This window comes from Thunnus thynnus, chromosome 23, assembly GCF_963924715.1.
Source record: "Thunnus thynnus chromosome 23, fThuThy2.1, whole genome shotgun sequence".
In the NCBI taxonomy this organism is placed as follows: Eukaryota; Metazoa; Chordata; class Actinopteri; order Scombriformes; family Scombridae; genus Thunnus; species Thunnus thynnus.
In genome coordinates this window covers 23,582,614-23,599,091 of record NC_089539.1, presented here as the reverse complement: position 1 = coordinate 23,599,091, position 16,478 = coordinate 23,582,614, and the positions used below count along the sequence as shown (strand labels likewise).

The following is a 16,478-nucleotide window of genomic DNA, read 5'->3' as shown; positions in this document are numbered from 1 at the left end:
TCAACAGGAGGTTTACCTGGAGATGAGTTGGACAGTGGAGAAGATGTGCCCATAGTCTGTTTGCATCATTGTTGCTGTGTGCAGTGTTATACAATACATGCAAGATGCTGCACTACTGTAGAAAAAAAGAAAAAATGTAAATAATGTGATTGGATAGGACTGGATTACACAGCTGAATCAGATACATAAATACATAATACAAAGTTTTTCACCACAGGCTTGATGTTGTTATCAACAGAACCAAGATATGATTTGACCTACATGCAGGTTTGGCCTGGTCTGACTTATAACAACTGTTTTTTTTTTTTACAAACAGCTCATGTATAACAAATTTGTAAAGCGCTGACTTCAACAAAATCCAGATATAACTATTCAGTTTGTAGTCAGTTAAAGGTTCTATATGTAGAATTGTGAAGCAATTTACATATATTAATCATTTTTACTGCCAACATAAAAAATGAGACCCTCCCCGAGTTTCTCGGTTGTCTGTATCAGCTTGTGGACTGATTTCTTTTCTGCCAAAATCCAACAAAAGTGATGTTTTTTTGCACTCCCAAGTGCCTTGCCTCTCTCCTGCTAACACAAATGATCAGCATAATAAGACAACAAGAACGGTGCTATCTGACAAGAAACACACTGTAGATATTAGCTCTCAAGCTAATGAAACAGCTAGCTGCCTCCGTAATGGTAATGGTATTACACAGTTCACAAGAAAACACCCCTGCAATGACAAGTTGCCCACTCCCGAGCACATACAGCTAAAACAACATTATTTCCTCAACAAAGGAGCAGAAGACAAGCTCCAGAGCAATAGCAGAACATAGGTTACCCATTTTGTTTTTCCCGTTGGTAGTTCAAAGGGCGTAATAAGCACACATGACGCGTTGATCCCTGGTCCACAATGCGATGCTCCCAGGTCCTCAGCTCGCTGCTGCCCAGCGACAACTCATTGCAGCCCGGCGACAGCTCATTGCTCCCTGGTCCTTGGCCAGTGTTTAGTAAACTTGGTTGGTAAAAAAAGGTTGGCTGTTTGCATGCAGGTTGGGACAGGTTTGGGTGGTTGATTAATGAATATTGTGAGTTGGGCAGTGTGGATTGGGTCTCACCGGCACAGCACAACAGGAACCTCTGTGTGTGTGTGTGTTTGAATGGGCAAGCACATGTACATACAGCAGGAGGGGGGCTTTGCTGAAACGCGATGTTAAAGATCTTTTATGTAATAGTAACCTGCAATAGTCCTGCACCATGAGCATGTGCGCAAGCACCATGACAGCTCATTTAACGGCCACAGATGTCACTAATGAGAAGGAATTTCTGATTTCTACATACAGAACCTTTAAGAGACTTAAGTGAAGATGACAAAATTCAGATCCAGACTCCAGTCCAGATGGATCATCAGGATACTGCTGTCCTCTCTCAACACACACTCCTGGATGTTCAATCACACTCTGACAGAGATCACCACCATCTGAGAAGAAGAGAAGAAACAACAGAGGTCATAAATCAGTGTTTTAGTGTGACTCACTTAATCTGCAGTGATGCAGCACATCCAGTATAAAGAACAGCAGGGACTTCCGTCCTGTTCAGACCAGAAGTGGAACAGCTGTGCAGCATAGCCAGCTTCTGTTCAGCTCTCATGTTAATGTGTTGGAGTGAACATACTGAGAGTCATTAAAACATCATTACTGCAGAAACAGAGACATTCACTCATCAGTTTACTGATAGATTTACCGTTGACACATGTGAACTGTTATAAAGGTTTAAAAGCTACAGAGTTTATGTGGGTTTGAAGGTCTTTCCTGTTGTTAAATCATCACATTACAATCAGTCAGAGCTCTCAGCTAAACACCTGCTTTGATTCCTGGAATTCAGCAGAGGTTCTGGTCTGTATAAAGACCACATGGTTACTAAACGTAATGATGCTTGTGTGAAATCAGAGCCAGTGATTTGCAGGCTGCAGTCAGACTGATCTGAGCGCTGACAAAGATGAACTGATCAATTCTTTAGTGTTGAAATGAGAAAACACTTTCAGATCAGAATTGATGGTACAACAGTCTGATGATGAGGACCACTGTCTCTATACATCTTGTAAGGCCATCACCTGTAATCCAGCTTTATTTCTTGCAGACATGGACACAACAACAATAGCCAACTCCAATCCTGAAGCCTGTCACCATTCTCTTCTCACAGCTTCACTGAGGAAAGCAGCCACTGAGAAGGTTGGAGGTTCACCAGGAAATACTAGATCTTTGCTTTGATACTAACCGTGTTTAATACAATACTGCTGAAACCAGCACAGACTGACTCTAACTCTCTACTGACCTCAGAGTCTCCAGTCTACAGTGTGGACTCTCCAGAAAATCACATAGCAGCTTCATGTCTGAATCCTGAAGCTCGTTTTCACTCAGCACCAGCTCTCTCAGATGGGAGGGGTTGGACTTCAGGGCTGAGGCCAGAGAAGCACAGCTGATCTCTGACAAACGGCAGCCAGTCAACCTGAATAAAGAATAAATTATGTAGAATCCATTTATAATCCAAACAGATGTGTTCTGGTTTTAAATGTGTAGTTCGACATTACTATGTCCTCATCAATAAGCTTCTTTGTGAGTGACTTTGTGAACATTCAAACACATATTCATGTCAACACTGATTCATAAAATGCTGTTGAACTGTAGTTGGAGGATCAATATGAAATGAGACATCTTGGACTAAAAATCTGTTCATTATATATTACATGACCGCCTTCTTCTTGTATTTGGTAGTTTTGTAGGTATGTGTAATTAAAACATGTTATTGGTGGCAGTAATCATTCAAGTAGTCCCTGCCTAACACAGCTACACTGTCGAAAATTAGTTCATGAGTTCAGCTGAAGCTAATATGAGGCTTTGGCAGTCTGGTAGACACCCACTTGAATCGTCTAACTCAAAGTTACAAATTCCCTCTTTGAGTTATGATCCCTCCACTGCAGCTCAGTAACACTGAAACACTGAAGAAACAAAAAGATACTTGATATTTGTAACTCAGACTAACGAAGCCTCATATCAGTTTAAACTTTGGAAGCCATTTTTACACAGAACAAGACAGTGGATTTAAAATTCCTGAAAAAATTAAATTCTACAGATCTGTGCTCAGGCAAATCCTGAAAATTTATGAACCAAATATTTGAAACTTCAGTGAAGGATTTGAATTGAATACATAGCAAAAAAAACTACCAAAGCTACAGCCAGTGAACTGACCTCAGAGTCTCCAGTCTACAGTTTGGACTCTCCAGAGCAGCTGACAGTAGCTTCACTCCTGAATCATGCAGGAAGTAGTTTTCACTCAAGTCCAGCTCTCTCAGATGGGAGGGGTTGGACTTCAGAGCTGAGGCCACAACTTCACAGTGCGTCTCAGTGAGCCAACAGTGAGAAAGTCTGTCATGACACATATATTAAAACATATGTTATCATGAGAGAGGACACTATATTTACTGCATGCATTTGATGATGAAACAGTTTGACATTTCCTCTTCACATCAGTGGTTCAGCTAATCATTTTATTCTTTGAATGGAAAGTGACAGTTGAGAGGTAACAGAAAATAAGAGGAGAGAGAGAGAGACAGGGAATGACATGCAACAAACTTAGCCACCTGAATCAAACCACTGACATTGTGATTATATGGCATGTATCTTAACCAGTAGGCTGCCAGAACACTCCTAGTTCAGCTAATTGTATTTCACTGTGGTTGAATGAAAGAATAATTCTCATCACTCTCTTTTGACTTTTAATGTGTATAAGATCTCTTGAAACAGTCTGAATTCTACCATCTTGCCTTTATATATTCATCAGACCTTTATGCATGTCCTGCTACTATATATATATATATATATATATATATATATATATATATATATATATATATATATATATATATATATATATATATATATATATATATATATATATGTATATATATATATACACACACACACACACACACATAAGTAGAGCACTATTTTAATAATAATAAGAATTTTATATTGTTTATATTTGAAGAACTAAACTACTAATCTATACTGATTTATAATGCTAATCACATCTGGACTTACTGAGCCTTTCTGCAGTTCCTCACAGCTGGGATCAGTCTCCATCGTCCCTCAAGTGATGTGTTGTACTTCTCCAGGTCCAACTCATCCAGAACCTCCTCTGACATCTGCAGCATGTAGGCCAGAGCTGAGCAGTGGATATCAGAGAGTCTTTTCTCTGATCTGTTCTCTGACTTCAGGAACTCTTGGATCTCCTGATGTACTGAGCGTTCGTTCATCTCCATCAGACAGTGGAAGATGTTGATGCTTCTGTCAGGAGAGATGTCATGAGTGTTCTTCTTCTTCAGGTTGTTGATGGCTCTCTGGATGATTTCTGGACTGCTCTCTGTCCGACTCAGCAGGCCTCCTAAGAAACTCTGGTTAGACTCCAGAGAGAGGCCATGAAGGAAGCGAACAAACAGGTCCAAGTGGCCATTTTTACTTTCAAGAGATTTCTCCATGGCTCCCATCAGGAAGTCATCCAGGGATGAGATACTGTAGTCTTTTCCCAAGAAGCCCTTCAGTACCTCAGTGTTGCTATTTGTGTAACAGTGGTACATGTAGACTGCAGCCAGAAACTCCTGAACGCTCAGATGAACAAAGCAGTAGACTGTTTTCTGAAAGATCAAACTCTCTCTTTTGAAGATCTCTGTACAAAATCCTGATAACACAGAGGCCTCTGTGACATCAAGACCACACTGCTCCAGGTCTTCTTTGTAGAACATGATGTTTCCTTTCTCTAGATGTTCAAATGCCAGCCGCCCCAGCTTCAGAAGAACTTCCCTATCAGCCTCAGTCAGCTCCTGTGGACTTGTCTCATGTCTCTCATCATACTTGTGCTTTTTCCTCTTTGTCTGAACCAGCAGGAGGTGTGAGTACAGGTCAGTCAGAGTCTTGGGCAGCTCTCCTCTCTGATCTGTAGTCAACATGTGCTCCACAACTGTAGCAGTGATCCAGCAGAAGACTGGGATGTGACACATGATGTGGAGGCTCCTGGATTTCTTGATGTGCGAGATGATTCTGCTGGACAGCTCTTCATCACTGAATCTCCTCCTGAAGTACTCCTCCTTCTGGGTATCAGTGAAGCCTCGTACTTCTGTTACCCTGTCAACACATGTAGGAGGGATCTGATGGGTTGCTGCAGGTCGTGAAGTTATCCAGATGAGAGCTAAGGGAAGCAGATTCCCTTCAATGAGGTTTGTCAACAGCACATTGACTGATGACTTTTGAGTGACATCAGACACAACCTCATTGTTCTTGAAGTCCAGTGAAAGTCTGCTTTCATCCAGGCCGTCAAAAATGAACAAAACTTTACAGTCAGTGAGCTTCTCTGCTGTGACCTTCTGTAATGTTGGATGGAAAACATGGATCAGCATGAGAAGACTGTACTGCTCATCTTTGATCAAGTTCAGCTCCCTGAACGAAAGCAGAATCACCAGATTGACATCTTGGTTTTCCAAACCCTTTGCCCAGTCCAGAGTGAACTTCTGCACTGAGAACGTTTTTCCAATGCCAGCAACGCCGCTCGCCAGAACGACTCTGATGATGTGGTCTTCTTGGTCAGGTAAGACTTTAAAGATGTTGTGGCACTTGATTGGAGTGTCATGGAGGGTCTTCATCTTGGAAGTTGTCTCAAGTTGCATCACCTCATGTTGGGTATTAAGCTCCTCACTCTGTCCCTCTGTGATGTAGAGCTCAGTGTAGATTCTGTTGAGGAGGGTTTCACTTCCTGCTTCATCAGTTCCTTCAGTCACACATTCACATCTCCTCCTCAGACTGATCTTATGTTCATCTAAAACCTCATGCAGACCACTTTCTGCTGAAAGAGAAGACAAAAGGTATAATTAAAAAGAAATATGTCTCAGTGCACTAGTTTTCAGTGTGATAGAGGAGGTAGATTCCTGTCCTATTTTCAGAGATGATGACATCAGCAGACAAATCTTCAGTTTTACTTTGTACAGTGCTGGTCTGACTGTCTGTCTGCAGTCCAGGTCCTGTTTTGGATCTTTCTGCACACTGTGGACAGGAGGAGTCTCCTGATGAAGCAGACCGGTCCCAGTATAAGGTGATGCACTGTCTGAAGCACCAGTGTCCACAGCTGGTAGAGACTGGATCCTTCAGGATGTCCTGACACAAAGAACAACAGGACGGCTGCTCCTCCACAGAAACACTCCTCCTTTTCCTCTCTCTGTGGACATGAACACATTCTTTATGACACAATATTAGTGGTGGCCAACTGACACTGGTCACAAGTTGCATGCAGCTCTTTCCCTACATAAACAGGCCAGAATGTAAGCATTTGGACAGTTACACATTGGTGTTCTTCAGGCTCTAAGCTTCAGCACATTCAGTTTCAAATAAAATAATATATAGTATTATTGCAAGGGTTCAAAAGTAATCAGACAGACACAACAAAGCGCCAGCAAAGGAAGAGAAGAAGAAGGCTGCAACTTAGTAAACATGGATGTAAACAATGCAGGATTTAAAATACTAAGTTCAAAAATTGGCTTTGCAAATGTTTCATGAGGAGGAAAATGGATTCATTTATATTTACATACATTTGTTAGACCACAAGGATACACACAATGCATTTGGTAGGTAAGTCAATGTACACATGACTTGTTTGTTAACGAGAAAACTCCACGGGCCCCTGTTGTGAAGAGTGGAGCAGGTGGACCCAAACGCAGCAGACTACAGGCAACAGGAACTTGAATAATAACTCTTTATTCAAGGTTCATGCAGGAAAAGCAAAGCTGGCAGAACAGAGCAAAACAGAACAAAGGATCCAACAAGAATGAACTGAAACACAGGACTAAAATACTAACTGAACTAGAGGGGATAAGATGCAAGTGGGGAGATGGGCGGTGAAACTCAAGGGAGGGGAACACTACACCTGTAGTACACTATAACCTGCAAACTCTCTTATTTACAATTTCATGATAATGCAGCTCTTAAACATGGCACACAGAGGCTGTAAATGCTAATTATTCAAATCTACAGAAATGAATGTTAAACTCCTTAGTCTCATTTCACAACTAGTGTGAAAACAAAATTCAATTTTATGTACAAAGGCCTTCTCCCACTCAGTCCAGTTTAACAAACAGGGAAAAAGTCTAAGGGCATCTGGTGGATAATAGCAAATAAGGAACATAGAGCCAGACTGTGACAGGATCATAACAGCTCCTTCAAGTGACTATGACTCATTAAAAGTCAGGAAAAATAAGCAACTTGTGAAAAATAACAGACTGCTGCTCTTTTGTCCTGTGTTATGGTGCTGAACAGAGAGCTCTGGTAAATATCTTCATAATGCATCTTTTTATTTGTGTTTCTCTCTCACACTGTTTCTGCTATAATCTCTCTCCCTGAGTCTGATACAACAGTTTTACAGATTTTACTTTTCCCAAATGTTAAATGTCAGACTCAGTTTCCTCTGCTGCAGTGGTCAGTCTGCAGTGATAAATCAGCTGCAGCAGGCTGTTTGTATACATTTCCATTACCTTCTCCCATATTTTGTGCCTTTGAACAGGAACATGTTAAGACACGTTCTGTATTGCATGAGACCAAACACTCAATTTTCTTCCATTTTCCCTGCAAAACACCCGAGTGCAGCCCTTTAGTAAATAAAGACAGACAATTTGACTTTTTAATCAACCGTTAGTAAATATCACCGTGGGTTAACTACTACTGCTTTGGTTTTTTTGACTGGAAAATCAAATACCAATACCATCACTGTCTCTGTTTCTGGTTAACATGTACATGAAGATCTGTTCTAGATAACAGCTGAATAGAAGGTAGTTCAGTATTTCTTTCTGCTGTGTTTCCTTCATATCTACACAACAACCTTAACAAAACCATCTCACTGAATCATCTTCAGGTCAGTTTACAGTGGAAACAGTCTTACTTTGTGTCTGAGGGTCCAGGTTCATTACTGAAGTGTGGAGGATAATCTTTGGACCAGTCACTCTTCACAGACAGACAGCTGGATACTGGAGACTCTGCTCTCTGTCTGTGGAAATAACAATTGTTTTACACATATCATTAGCTCTTGTAAAGAGCAGATGTAACATGAAACATGGCACAGGGTCATGATTTAATAATTACAACAAATGGTTATGTTCATATCTCCTTCTGCATGTTCTAAACATTTTATCTACAGCTGCAAATTGGATATATTTGTGTGAAGAGTTTTTCACATCTACATGTTTGAGAACACAAAGTCTGACATGTGGGCTGTGAAAATGCCAGATGACAAAATGATTTTCATGTAACAGTTTATTTACTATCAGTTAAACTAAAGGCACTGCTGCCTGAGGCTCGGCTGTCAGATTAACTTGTGCATGTCTAGAAAGCAATCAAAACAATCTGTCCTCTGCAATTTAACATATATTAAATATTGGTTGAAGCAACTAATAAATATCTCAGAACAGCTATCAGGCACAAAATTAAGGCTATAAACTAAGAAATAATACAGTCAAAGCTGAAACAACAAAAAGATCAGTGACTGACACAAAAAATAGAATTATAAAAGAATAGTATTGTAATGTAAGTTATCAAATGACATTTAAAAATGGAATCATCTTCAGGTCAGTTTACAGCAGTAACAGTCTCTTACTTTTTGTCTGAGGGTTGAGGTTCATTACTGAAGTTTGGAGGTTCATGTTTAGACCGGTCAGTCTTCATAGACACACAGCTGGATATTAGAGACTCTGCTCCGTCCTCTGTTTCCTCCAAATCATTCATCTTCTGGAGTCTGAGAGGTAAACCAGTAACACTGGAGACACACACACACATACGCAGTATAAGAAACCTGTCACATCCTGCCTGGACTTTGTTTGTTTCTTGGACTTTTGTGTTCTTTTGGGTTTCCTGTAGCTTAGAGTATTGTGTTTTTTGGTTTCCAGAGGGCTATTGCACAAAAGTAGAATTCAGAAATCCAGGATAATTGAAAAAGTGAGGCTTGATCTAGTCTAATCAGTGCATCCAGGCTTAATCAGTTGCACATTTGCCAAGCCAAGATGCGGAGGTGCGACTATGTCAAGCCAGGTGTAAGTAATTCGGATAAGTGCGCGTTCACGGCTTTCTTAAACAGACCACAGGGTCGATCACAGATTTACTGATGCAGAAATGGAGAAGACGCGTGCCTCATACTTCTCCCCAAGTGAGCAACAGCTTGTAATGGAAACTTATGAGGAGGTGAAACATATTATAAGTAAAAAGGCAATACGGCCGCTGTAATTAAACAGAGAGAAAAAGCCTGGTAGACAATAGTGGACTGACTGAATGCGTAAGTAGTCCAATAATATACACTTATTAACTACTACTCCACTGAAACCATTCGTAATTATGATTAAAGGAGTTGTCATTTTCACAAATAAACAGTTGTACACTTTGCCTTAAAAGTGATCAGTGGAAGTTAATGTTACTCAGGAAATGTACCATGAAGACTAATTACAAACCACAATGCAAGAATATGTACTACAACCATATGTTCAAATCTCTCTCTCTCTATCTCTATATCTCTCTATCAATGGTCATATAGAACAAACATGATTGGACAAAAGAGGATTTGGCAACAAGTAAAGATTAAATATAGGAACATTTTGCAGGCTGGTTAGTGCCTTGATTGCTGAAAATAATGTACAAATGAGGTGGTCCAGAAGACTTGAGGTATCATGTCAATCTTGTGGAAATACTTAGTCCATAATGGATAAGAAGTCACTGATGCTGGTGCTCATAAAAAAATATCACACTTGTAACAGGACCCAGATGCTGTTCAGCCGGATAGCCAGCCTAGCAACATAGTGAGTATTGCCTAAAGGAAATCCACATTATGCACAATTCCTGCTGTGCTAATTGAGAGGTGTTTTACAGAATTCACAAACTGTCAAGTGTCTATACACCAAACACCTAGAGAGACAAATAGAGCTGGCAGATGTGAAGATAAAAGTCCACAAGAAAAAACTGCAGGATATGGACCTTGACATGGAAATCAAACCAAAGACACTGATGAAACTGTACCTGGAAATCCTGAAACTAGAAAGGGGGGTGATTTCAATGCATACTGTAAGCATGACTGTAACACAGTGTATTAATCATTGTTGTTCTCTCTCCCAAGCTCCAAGCTGACAAGTGATGACTGCAAAATAAAAAGGTCAAAACACATTTAGGTGTCCTCCCAGTTTCATGAATGCACAGTACACTATATAGTCGGTCCAGTGAAGTGAGACTATAATTTGGGAAGATTATACAATTATGAAACCTAACAACAAACTGTGTGCTAGCAATTCCAAATAAAATATATGTACACAGGGAAGAGTGACATACACTATCCTTTATTAGTAAGGGATAGGCCTCATCAGCATTTCTAATCATCTCAAGATGTGCAATAATATATGTATTCATCAAACCTCTGGCAGCAATATGAACAGTAGGCCTAACAGTGATAATGACTATCACATGAATAATTATAAAAATGATAATGGTTACAATTAAAATAACAGTGGACCTACTTAACTGAGTGGCAATGTATCTGTGGTGTTTTAAAGCAAGCTAATAAAAATGAAGCAAAATATATACAGAAGAACATGGAATAACTGTAAAACACATTTATTTCCGATTGGAGTGACAGCTGACTAGTCAGATAGCACCAGGATTAATCAAGCTTGGCGGTTAGCCTGGTCTGGAGCAGGCTAGCTGCAAAGAATAAATCTCCATGGTAACTTATGTGCCTCTGCTTTCGTGCAAACGAGTCACGGCTAAATTCAGCCAGGATAAAAAAGAAAAATCCTGGCTTAATCCCTTATCTAGGTTTTGTGCAACAGCCCACTGGTCTCCCTGTGTTTCCTCCTCCTGTGTTTGTGTGTTCCTCCTCTCACCTGCCCTGCATTACCCTCATTAGCCCTGCCCTGCTCTGTGTCTTCCCCACACCTGCCCTGTATCAGTCTCATCAGCCCTGCCCTGCTCCCTGTGTTTCCCTCAGCCAATCACCCCCAGCCTACCCTTGTGTCTAGTCACCTGTTCCAAATTCCCTGATTAGTTTAGTCTATATTTAAGGTCTGGTTTTGAGTTGAGTTTTTGTTGGATCATTTGTTCTGTTCGGCTAGTTCTGTTCGGATCTGTTTGCCTTGTTCTGTTCTTGACCAATTCAAGATTAAAGGAGATTTTCGTCTACTCTGCTTTCCGGCCTCTGCATTTGAGTCCTAGTTCTACCTCTCAAGTTAGTATCTTCTTGTTAGTTTACATTACTTTAACTACAACCATGTGTGTTTTCTAGCCATCACAAAGATAAACTTTGAGCCTAGTTTAAGTCCAACACACAGACTTCAGATAAACATCTGAATCGTTCTTAACTGTGACTTCCCTTGACCGAACCACATGCCACTGTGAGGATGCAGAAACGTTTGAAGACGTCAACACTGTGACTTCATATTTTTCTGACACAGTTTAATCAACTAAACAATTAATCCGAAAAATAATCAGTACATTGATCAATAATGACGGTAATTATTTGCAACTCTAATATTAATACTCACTTTACCTCAGACTTGCTGTTTTCCTCCTTCTGCTCTGCGGATTTTAAAATGGAGTCTGACTGAATACTTTCACTTTCAGTACTCCTCCCTGTACATTCTTGCCCCCTTCTTTACCAGAAGTCACGTGTGTGCGTGCGTGTGTGTGTGTGTGTGTGTGTGAGAGCATGAGAGTGTGTGTGTACCAGGTATTCCTCATGTTGTGGGAACATAAATCTGTTCACACAGTCACATGTGGGGACTCGCTACTCGCTTCCCTTTTGGGGACAAAAAGCAAGTCCACATGACATAAATCAACAGAGGAGCGGGGAGTGGTGGTGGTGGTAGTCTTCTGTAGCTCCAGCCCCGAATGTTTTTTGAAAAGCTGAATCTTGTAGGGTTTTTAATAACTTGAACATTGTGTCATTTCCTCTGTCTCTCTGGCTGCACCAGCAAATCAACTGAGCAAAAGTTCTATTGCTGGGGCAATATCACCATCCGTAGTCTGCCCTAATGTTGTCATGGGGCATTAAGTGTGTTGTATTTCATTCAGTCGTGTCACCTCTGTGAGCAAGCTTGCTAGCTAACTAACTAGCCTAATGATGAGCCACAGGGTAAAATGAGTGAGCGAGTGAAGAGGAAAGGACAGGAGAAAATCTGTGGAGCAGTGGAGTAAGCAGAACAAGAGCGGGGGAGATAACAGGAGTGAGAAAGGAGTGAAAAGCAGAAGTTAAGAGAAGGAGAGGAGGAGGAGTGGAGAACTGGTGAGAAGAGGACAGAAGTGGAAGTGGAAGTCTGGATTTGAGGAGAGAAGAAAGGAAGGAGTGAAAGAGAAAGTTGCTTGCTCATGGGGAAATTGTTGGGTCTCTGTATATTAAAGAGTATGGCCTCAACCTGCTCTATGTGAAAAGTGCCCTGAGATGATTTGGCGCTATATAAATAAAAACTGATTGATTTGATTGAAAGTGAGGAAAAGAATGAAGGAAATGAGATGGGAAAACTTGTGGAGAAAACTGGTGAAGAAGAAGAAGAGTGACATGAGACGAAAATGAAAAGAGACAAACAGAGGAGTAAAGGAGAGCAGATGTAAGGGGGTGATCTAGGATTTTTCTAAATCAGGGGACATAAAGGGGCCAGATTTTACACATAGGGGCCAAGTATATGTCCAACATCCATGCACAATTCCTTATTCAGTTCACCAGTCATTCCTTGTTTGCTGTTGGCTCTATAGCTTTGAGCAAAGACACACCATCACTGAATATATTTAGCAAATTGTGCCTTTTTAAAGCACATTGTGTACTTCAAAAAGCTTAGAAAATAAAAATACTTGATTTTATATAATATCGTTTTGAACTAGGTTGGACAGAAAACAAAATACATTAGACACTTTTAAAAAAAATATGTAATACATAAAATAAAACAAATAGGTGATGTAAAGTAGAACAGTATAAACAGACAGTTTAGAGCAGAAAAACCTACAATGAGCACAGACAAGAATTTGTGTCAGTGTCTGTAACTCTATTGGTACTGCTTATACATACACATACACAAGGGCTGCAAATTATTTTCATTGTCGATTAATCTGTTGATTATTTTCTCAATTAATTAATTAGTTGTTTGGTTTATAAAATGTCAGAAAATTGTGATTTTTTTCCCCAAAGCCCTAGGTGATGTCCTTAAATGTCTTGTTTACTCAAATAGATTAATCAATCATCAAAATAGTTGGCAATTAATTTTATAGTTGAAAATTATTCGATTCATCGACTAATCGTTGCACATCTAATATACACATCCTCTACCTGAAGCAAAATCCAGACACAATGTACATTTTGCTCATCTCAAAATCGAACAATTCTGTATTTTTTGTTACTGAAGCTGAAACACCTCACAAATTCATTCATATCCAATGACTTTGCCCGTCTGGACTCAATGCTCAAGACCCAAAAGTGACTCAAACGGTCATCTCCCGTTGTTGTTCATAAGTGGTTTTTAATAAGGCTTAAGACTGAAAAGCTTTGCTCACATGAAGCACTGCTTACAGGTATTACAGTGGCAATCTTGCCTAGCTTGAAAATCTCAGGAAATGCCTGCTTGCTTCTAGAAATACTACAAACTCAAGAGGAGTAGTGAAACTCTGCATTCTGCTTTTTTATTTCCCAAAACTCTCTTGATCTGATACAGCTCATGTGTCAAGTCATCACCATTTGACTCAATAATCTTAGCCATGGGAAAAAGAGCCTCTTCCTGTAATTGTAAATGGACTGTACTTGTATAGCGCCTTTCTAGTCTTCCGACCACTCAAACCATTTTTACACTATGAGCCACATTCACCCGTTCACACACACATTCATACACTGAATGGATACAGGGGCTACCATGCAAGGTCCCAACCTGCCCATCAGAGGGAACTAATCACACACACATTCATACACTGATTGCACAGCCATGCACTTGGATTCCCTTCATGATTTTACAGTTTGGTTTAGAGAAGCCTTTGCAGTTCAGCAGTGGATAGAATACATGTCTTTGAAAGCTTTCCCTGTCATCTTTGTCAACTCTACACTCATGTAGTGATCATGTAATCACATAGCCTCCTAGTCATCTTCGGCTGCCTCTTCTCAATTCTTTCCAAACTGACTTCACATTTTACAGCTATTTCCTCCACCACTTTTCCACACAAGCTCAAATGAGGCCTAAATCCTGTATTGCTGCAATGTGTCAAGTAATGATTCCACAAGACTGACAGCTGCTGCTAAGTCTAGTGACGGGGGTTGTAGCATGTCAGACAAAAACTTGGACTGACCCAGAATTTTATTGAAAGTAACCAGAAGTCCAAAAAAAGTAATGTCAATTGACCCTATTAAGCCATAAGCATCTACTGCCTGATCACCATTACTTTCAAGCCCAATCTCTTGCAGTACACAGTATACTGCAGGGAGCCTAACAGGTTGCAACAGGCTATGTACCTGCAAGCCCACCTAGTGTCACTTCTGGGGAGTTCACGAGGCTTGCCACCATACATTTCCCTCTGAATTTCAAGCTATTTTGTGTGCACATATGATCCAGACATAGAAGAATGAAGTTTCTGAAGAAGTGCAAAAAAAGCAATCAGCCTCGGAGACTGACTTGACGTTATCCACGATCACAAGGTTCAAACAATGAGCGTTACAATGCACATAAAATACATACTTCTATCACTTCATACAACTTCTCAGATTCTTGTACACACACCCGGGTGCTTGCCACTCATAACAGCAGCACAGTCATAGCCCTGAACAACCAAGTTGGTCCGATATTCTAGCCCATGCCTTTCAAGGCATTTTATGATCAAGTTGGTTAGCCCTGCTGCATCTAGCCTGTCAGCCCTCTGAAAGTCAAGAAAGCTCTCATTTGACCCCATTGTAATAGTATCGACTGTTGAGTGATATTTGCTCTTTCTTCTGAAGGTCTTTGATTTCATCAGCAATTATACTGAAAACCTCACTTTGTTTGACTTCCCTTCCTATTATTTCAGGCTGCACCATTTCTACTAAGCATTCCAGTATTTAATTTTGGATGGTTTTGCTAGTGTACCTGGCATTTCCATGAGCTTTCATGCGCTTCTCTATCAGGGGATCGTGCTTTCCTCTAAAATGGCTAAGAAGTTGCCTCTGGTATTTGAGTCCTCAGACTCTCTGTGACCTCTTTGGGAGATGTTCTGGGTGGCAGTTAATAGCAGTACCCATGCAATGGTTTTGATGTATGCCCGATTCTTTCTTTTTCCTCTCTTTATTGATGGAATCTATCATACATGAATTTGTTTGAATAACCATTTGGTGCTGCTTCCATGCAAACATGGCATTGCTGTAGTGCTGTGATTTAGAGTGGTCTTTAAAGCCACCTTCCTTGCACAAAGCTTTCTTCCAGTTGGAAAAGCCTGTTTCTGACCTAAATACATAGGATGGGGCATTTGGAAGGGAAAAATTCTGACAAGCATAGCAAAAAACAGAATCTTAACTAATGGAATACTATAACCATGTGTTGTCTTTGTACCATGAATCATTAAATGCCCTCTTCCTGTTCCCATGCTGTGTCTTGGGGAAGACCTTGAGGTGAGGCTGCACAGGATGCTCTGCTCTAAACTGGGAAATGTCTAGAGAGAAGCAGATGAAATAAAAGTTTGGTGCCTACTTGATTGTGAATTCCCCTCACCTTTCATAACCCCACTGTCATGACGTATACAGACAGTAAATAATTATTAATCAATATGTAGTTTACTAAAGTTCCATTAACAACATTTACAGGATGAAAACATATGCATACCATCAGGTCCTATCGGAGCAGAATAATTCTTTGATGGCTGCGCAGGACCCTCGGCTCTGCACTGGGAAATGTCTGGAAAGGCGTAAATGAAATAAGACTTATTCAACTCTTACTTAAATGTGAATGCACCTCCTTTACCATAACCTGACTGTCATCATGACATACACAAACAGTTATTACCTAAATGTTGATCCAGGAGTAGCCTTTCCAATTTATATTTTGCTCACTACAATAGCAGTATGAAAGCTTACCAGCAGGTCCTAGAGGAGTAGAATAACTGCTTGGTGACTCTGATGGTTCTGGAGATGATGGCTCTGCTCCAACCTCACTCTGGCTGTCTTCATCTGAATCTGAGTCCTCGAAGTTTGCAGCTAAAACACAAATACACATCACAAAAAATGCTTGTATTCAGCTAAACCATGTCATCTGACAACCATGCCATCACAACTATTAGTAAAAAATTGAAGGAAAAGACTCAATGCTTTAAACATTCAGTGTGAGCTCTGGTAGACATGAGAATGCACTGCTCAGCAAAACAAAGCCATTAAACCTCATCACCATAATATATTTCGGTATTTGCTTAAATAATCTTACATCAGTAGGT

General features: G+C 40.3%; 1 protein-coding gene across 3 annotated transcripts; it reads right to left on the bottom strand.

Moving 5' to 3' along the window:
* Positions 1–291: 291 nt before the first annotated feature.
* Positions 292–11,657, bottom strand: LOC137175485 (protein NLRC3-like). Of its 3 annotated transcripts, none has more exons than XM_067581115.1 (8): positions 11,602–11,657; positions 8,677–8,835; positions 7,966–8,070; positions 6,017–6,252; positions 4,089–5,883; positions 3,237–3,413; positions 2,323–2,496; positions 292–1,468 (listed from the first exon to the last, which is right to left on the bottom strand). In XM_067581115.1, exons 2-8 carry the CDS (start codon positions 8,802–8,804, stop codon positions 1,459–1,461), a joined length of 2,625 nt encoding a protein of 874 aa, XP_067437216.1. In that variant the 5' UTR covers positions 8,805–8,835; positions 11,602–11,657; the 3' UTR covers positions 292–1,458. The 3 variants fall into 3 exon arrangements, with proteins under 3 accessions (XP_067437216.1, XP_067437218.1, XP_067437217.1); XM_067581117.1 differs by having other exon boundaries at positions 4,089–5,880; XM_067581116.1 differs by having other exon boundaries at positions 11,597–11,643.
* Positions 11,658–16,478: the final 4,821 nt, after the last annotated feature.

Coding starts and splice junctions, on each gene's coding strand:
- LOC137175485 (XM_067581115.1), bottom strand. CDS start 8,804: ATGAATGATTTGGAGGAAACAGAGGACGGAGCAGAGTCTCTAATATCC. Junction 8,071..8,676: donor CCTCAACCCTCAGACAAAAA/GTAAGAGACTGT, acceptor TTATTTCCACAG/ACAGAGAGCAGAGTCTCCAG. Junction 2,497..3,236: donor TGTAGACTGGAGACTCTGAG/GTCAGTTCACTG, acceptor TTCTTTATTCAG/GTTGACTGGCTGCCGTTTGT.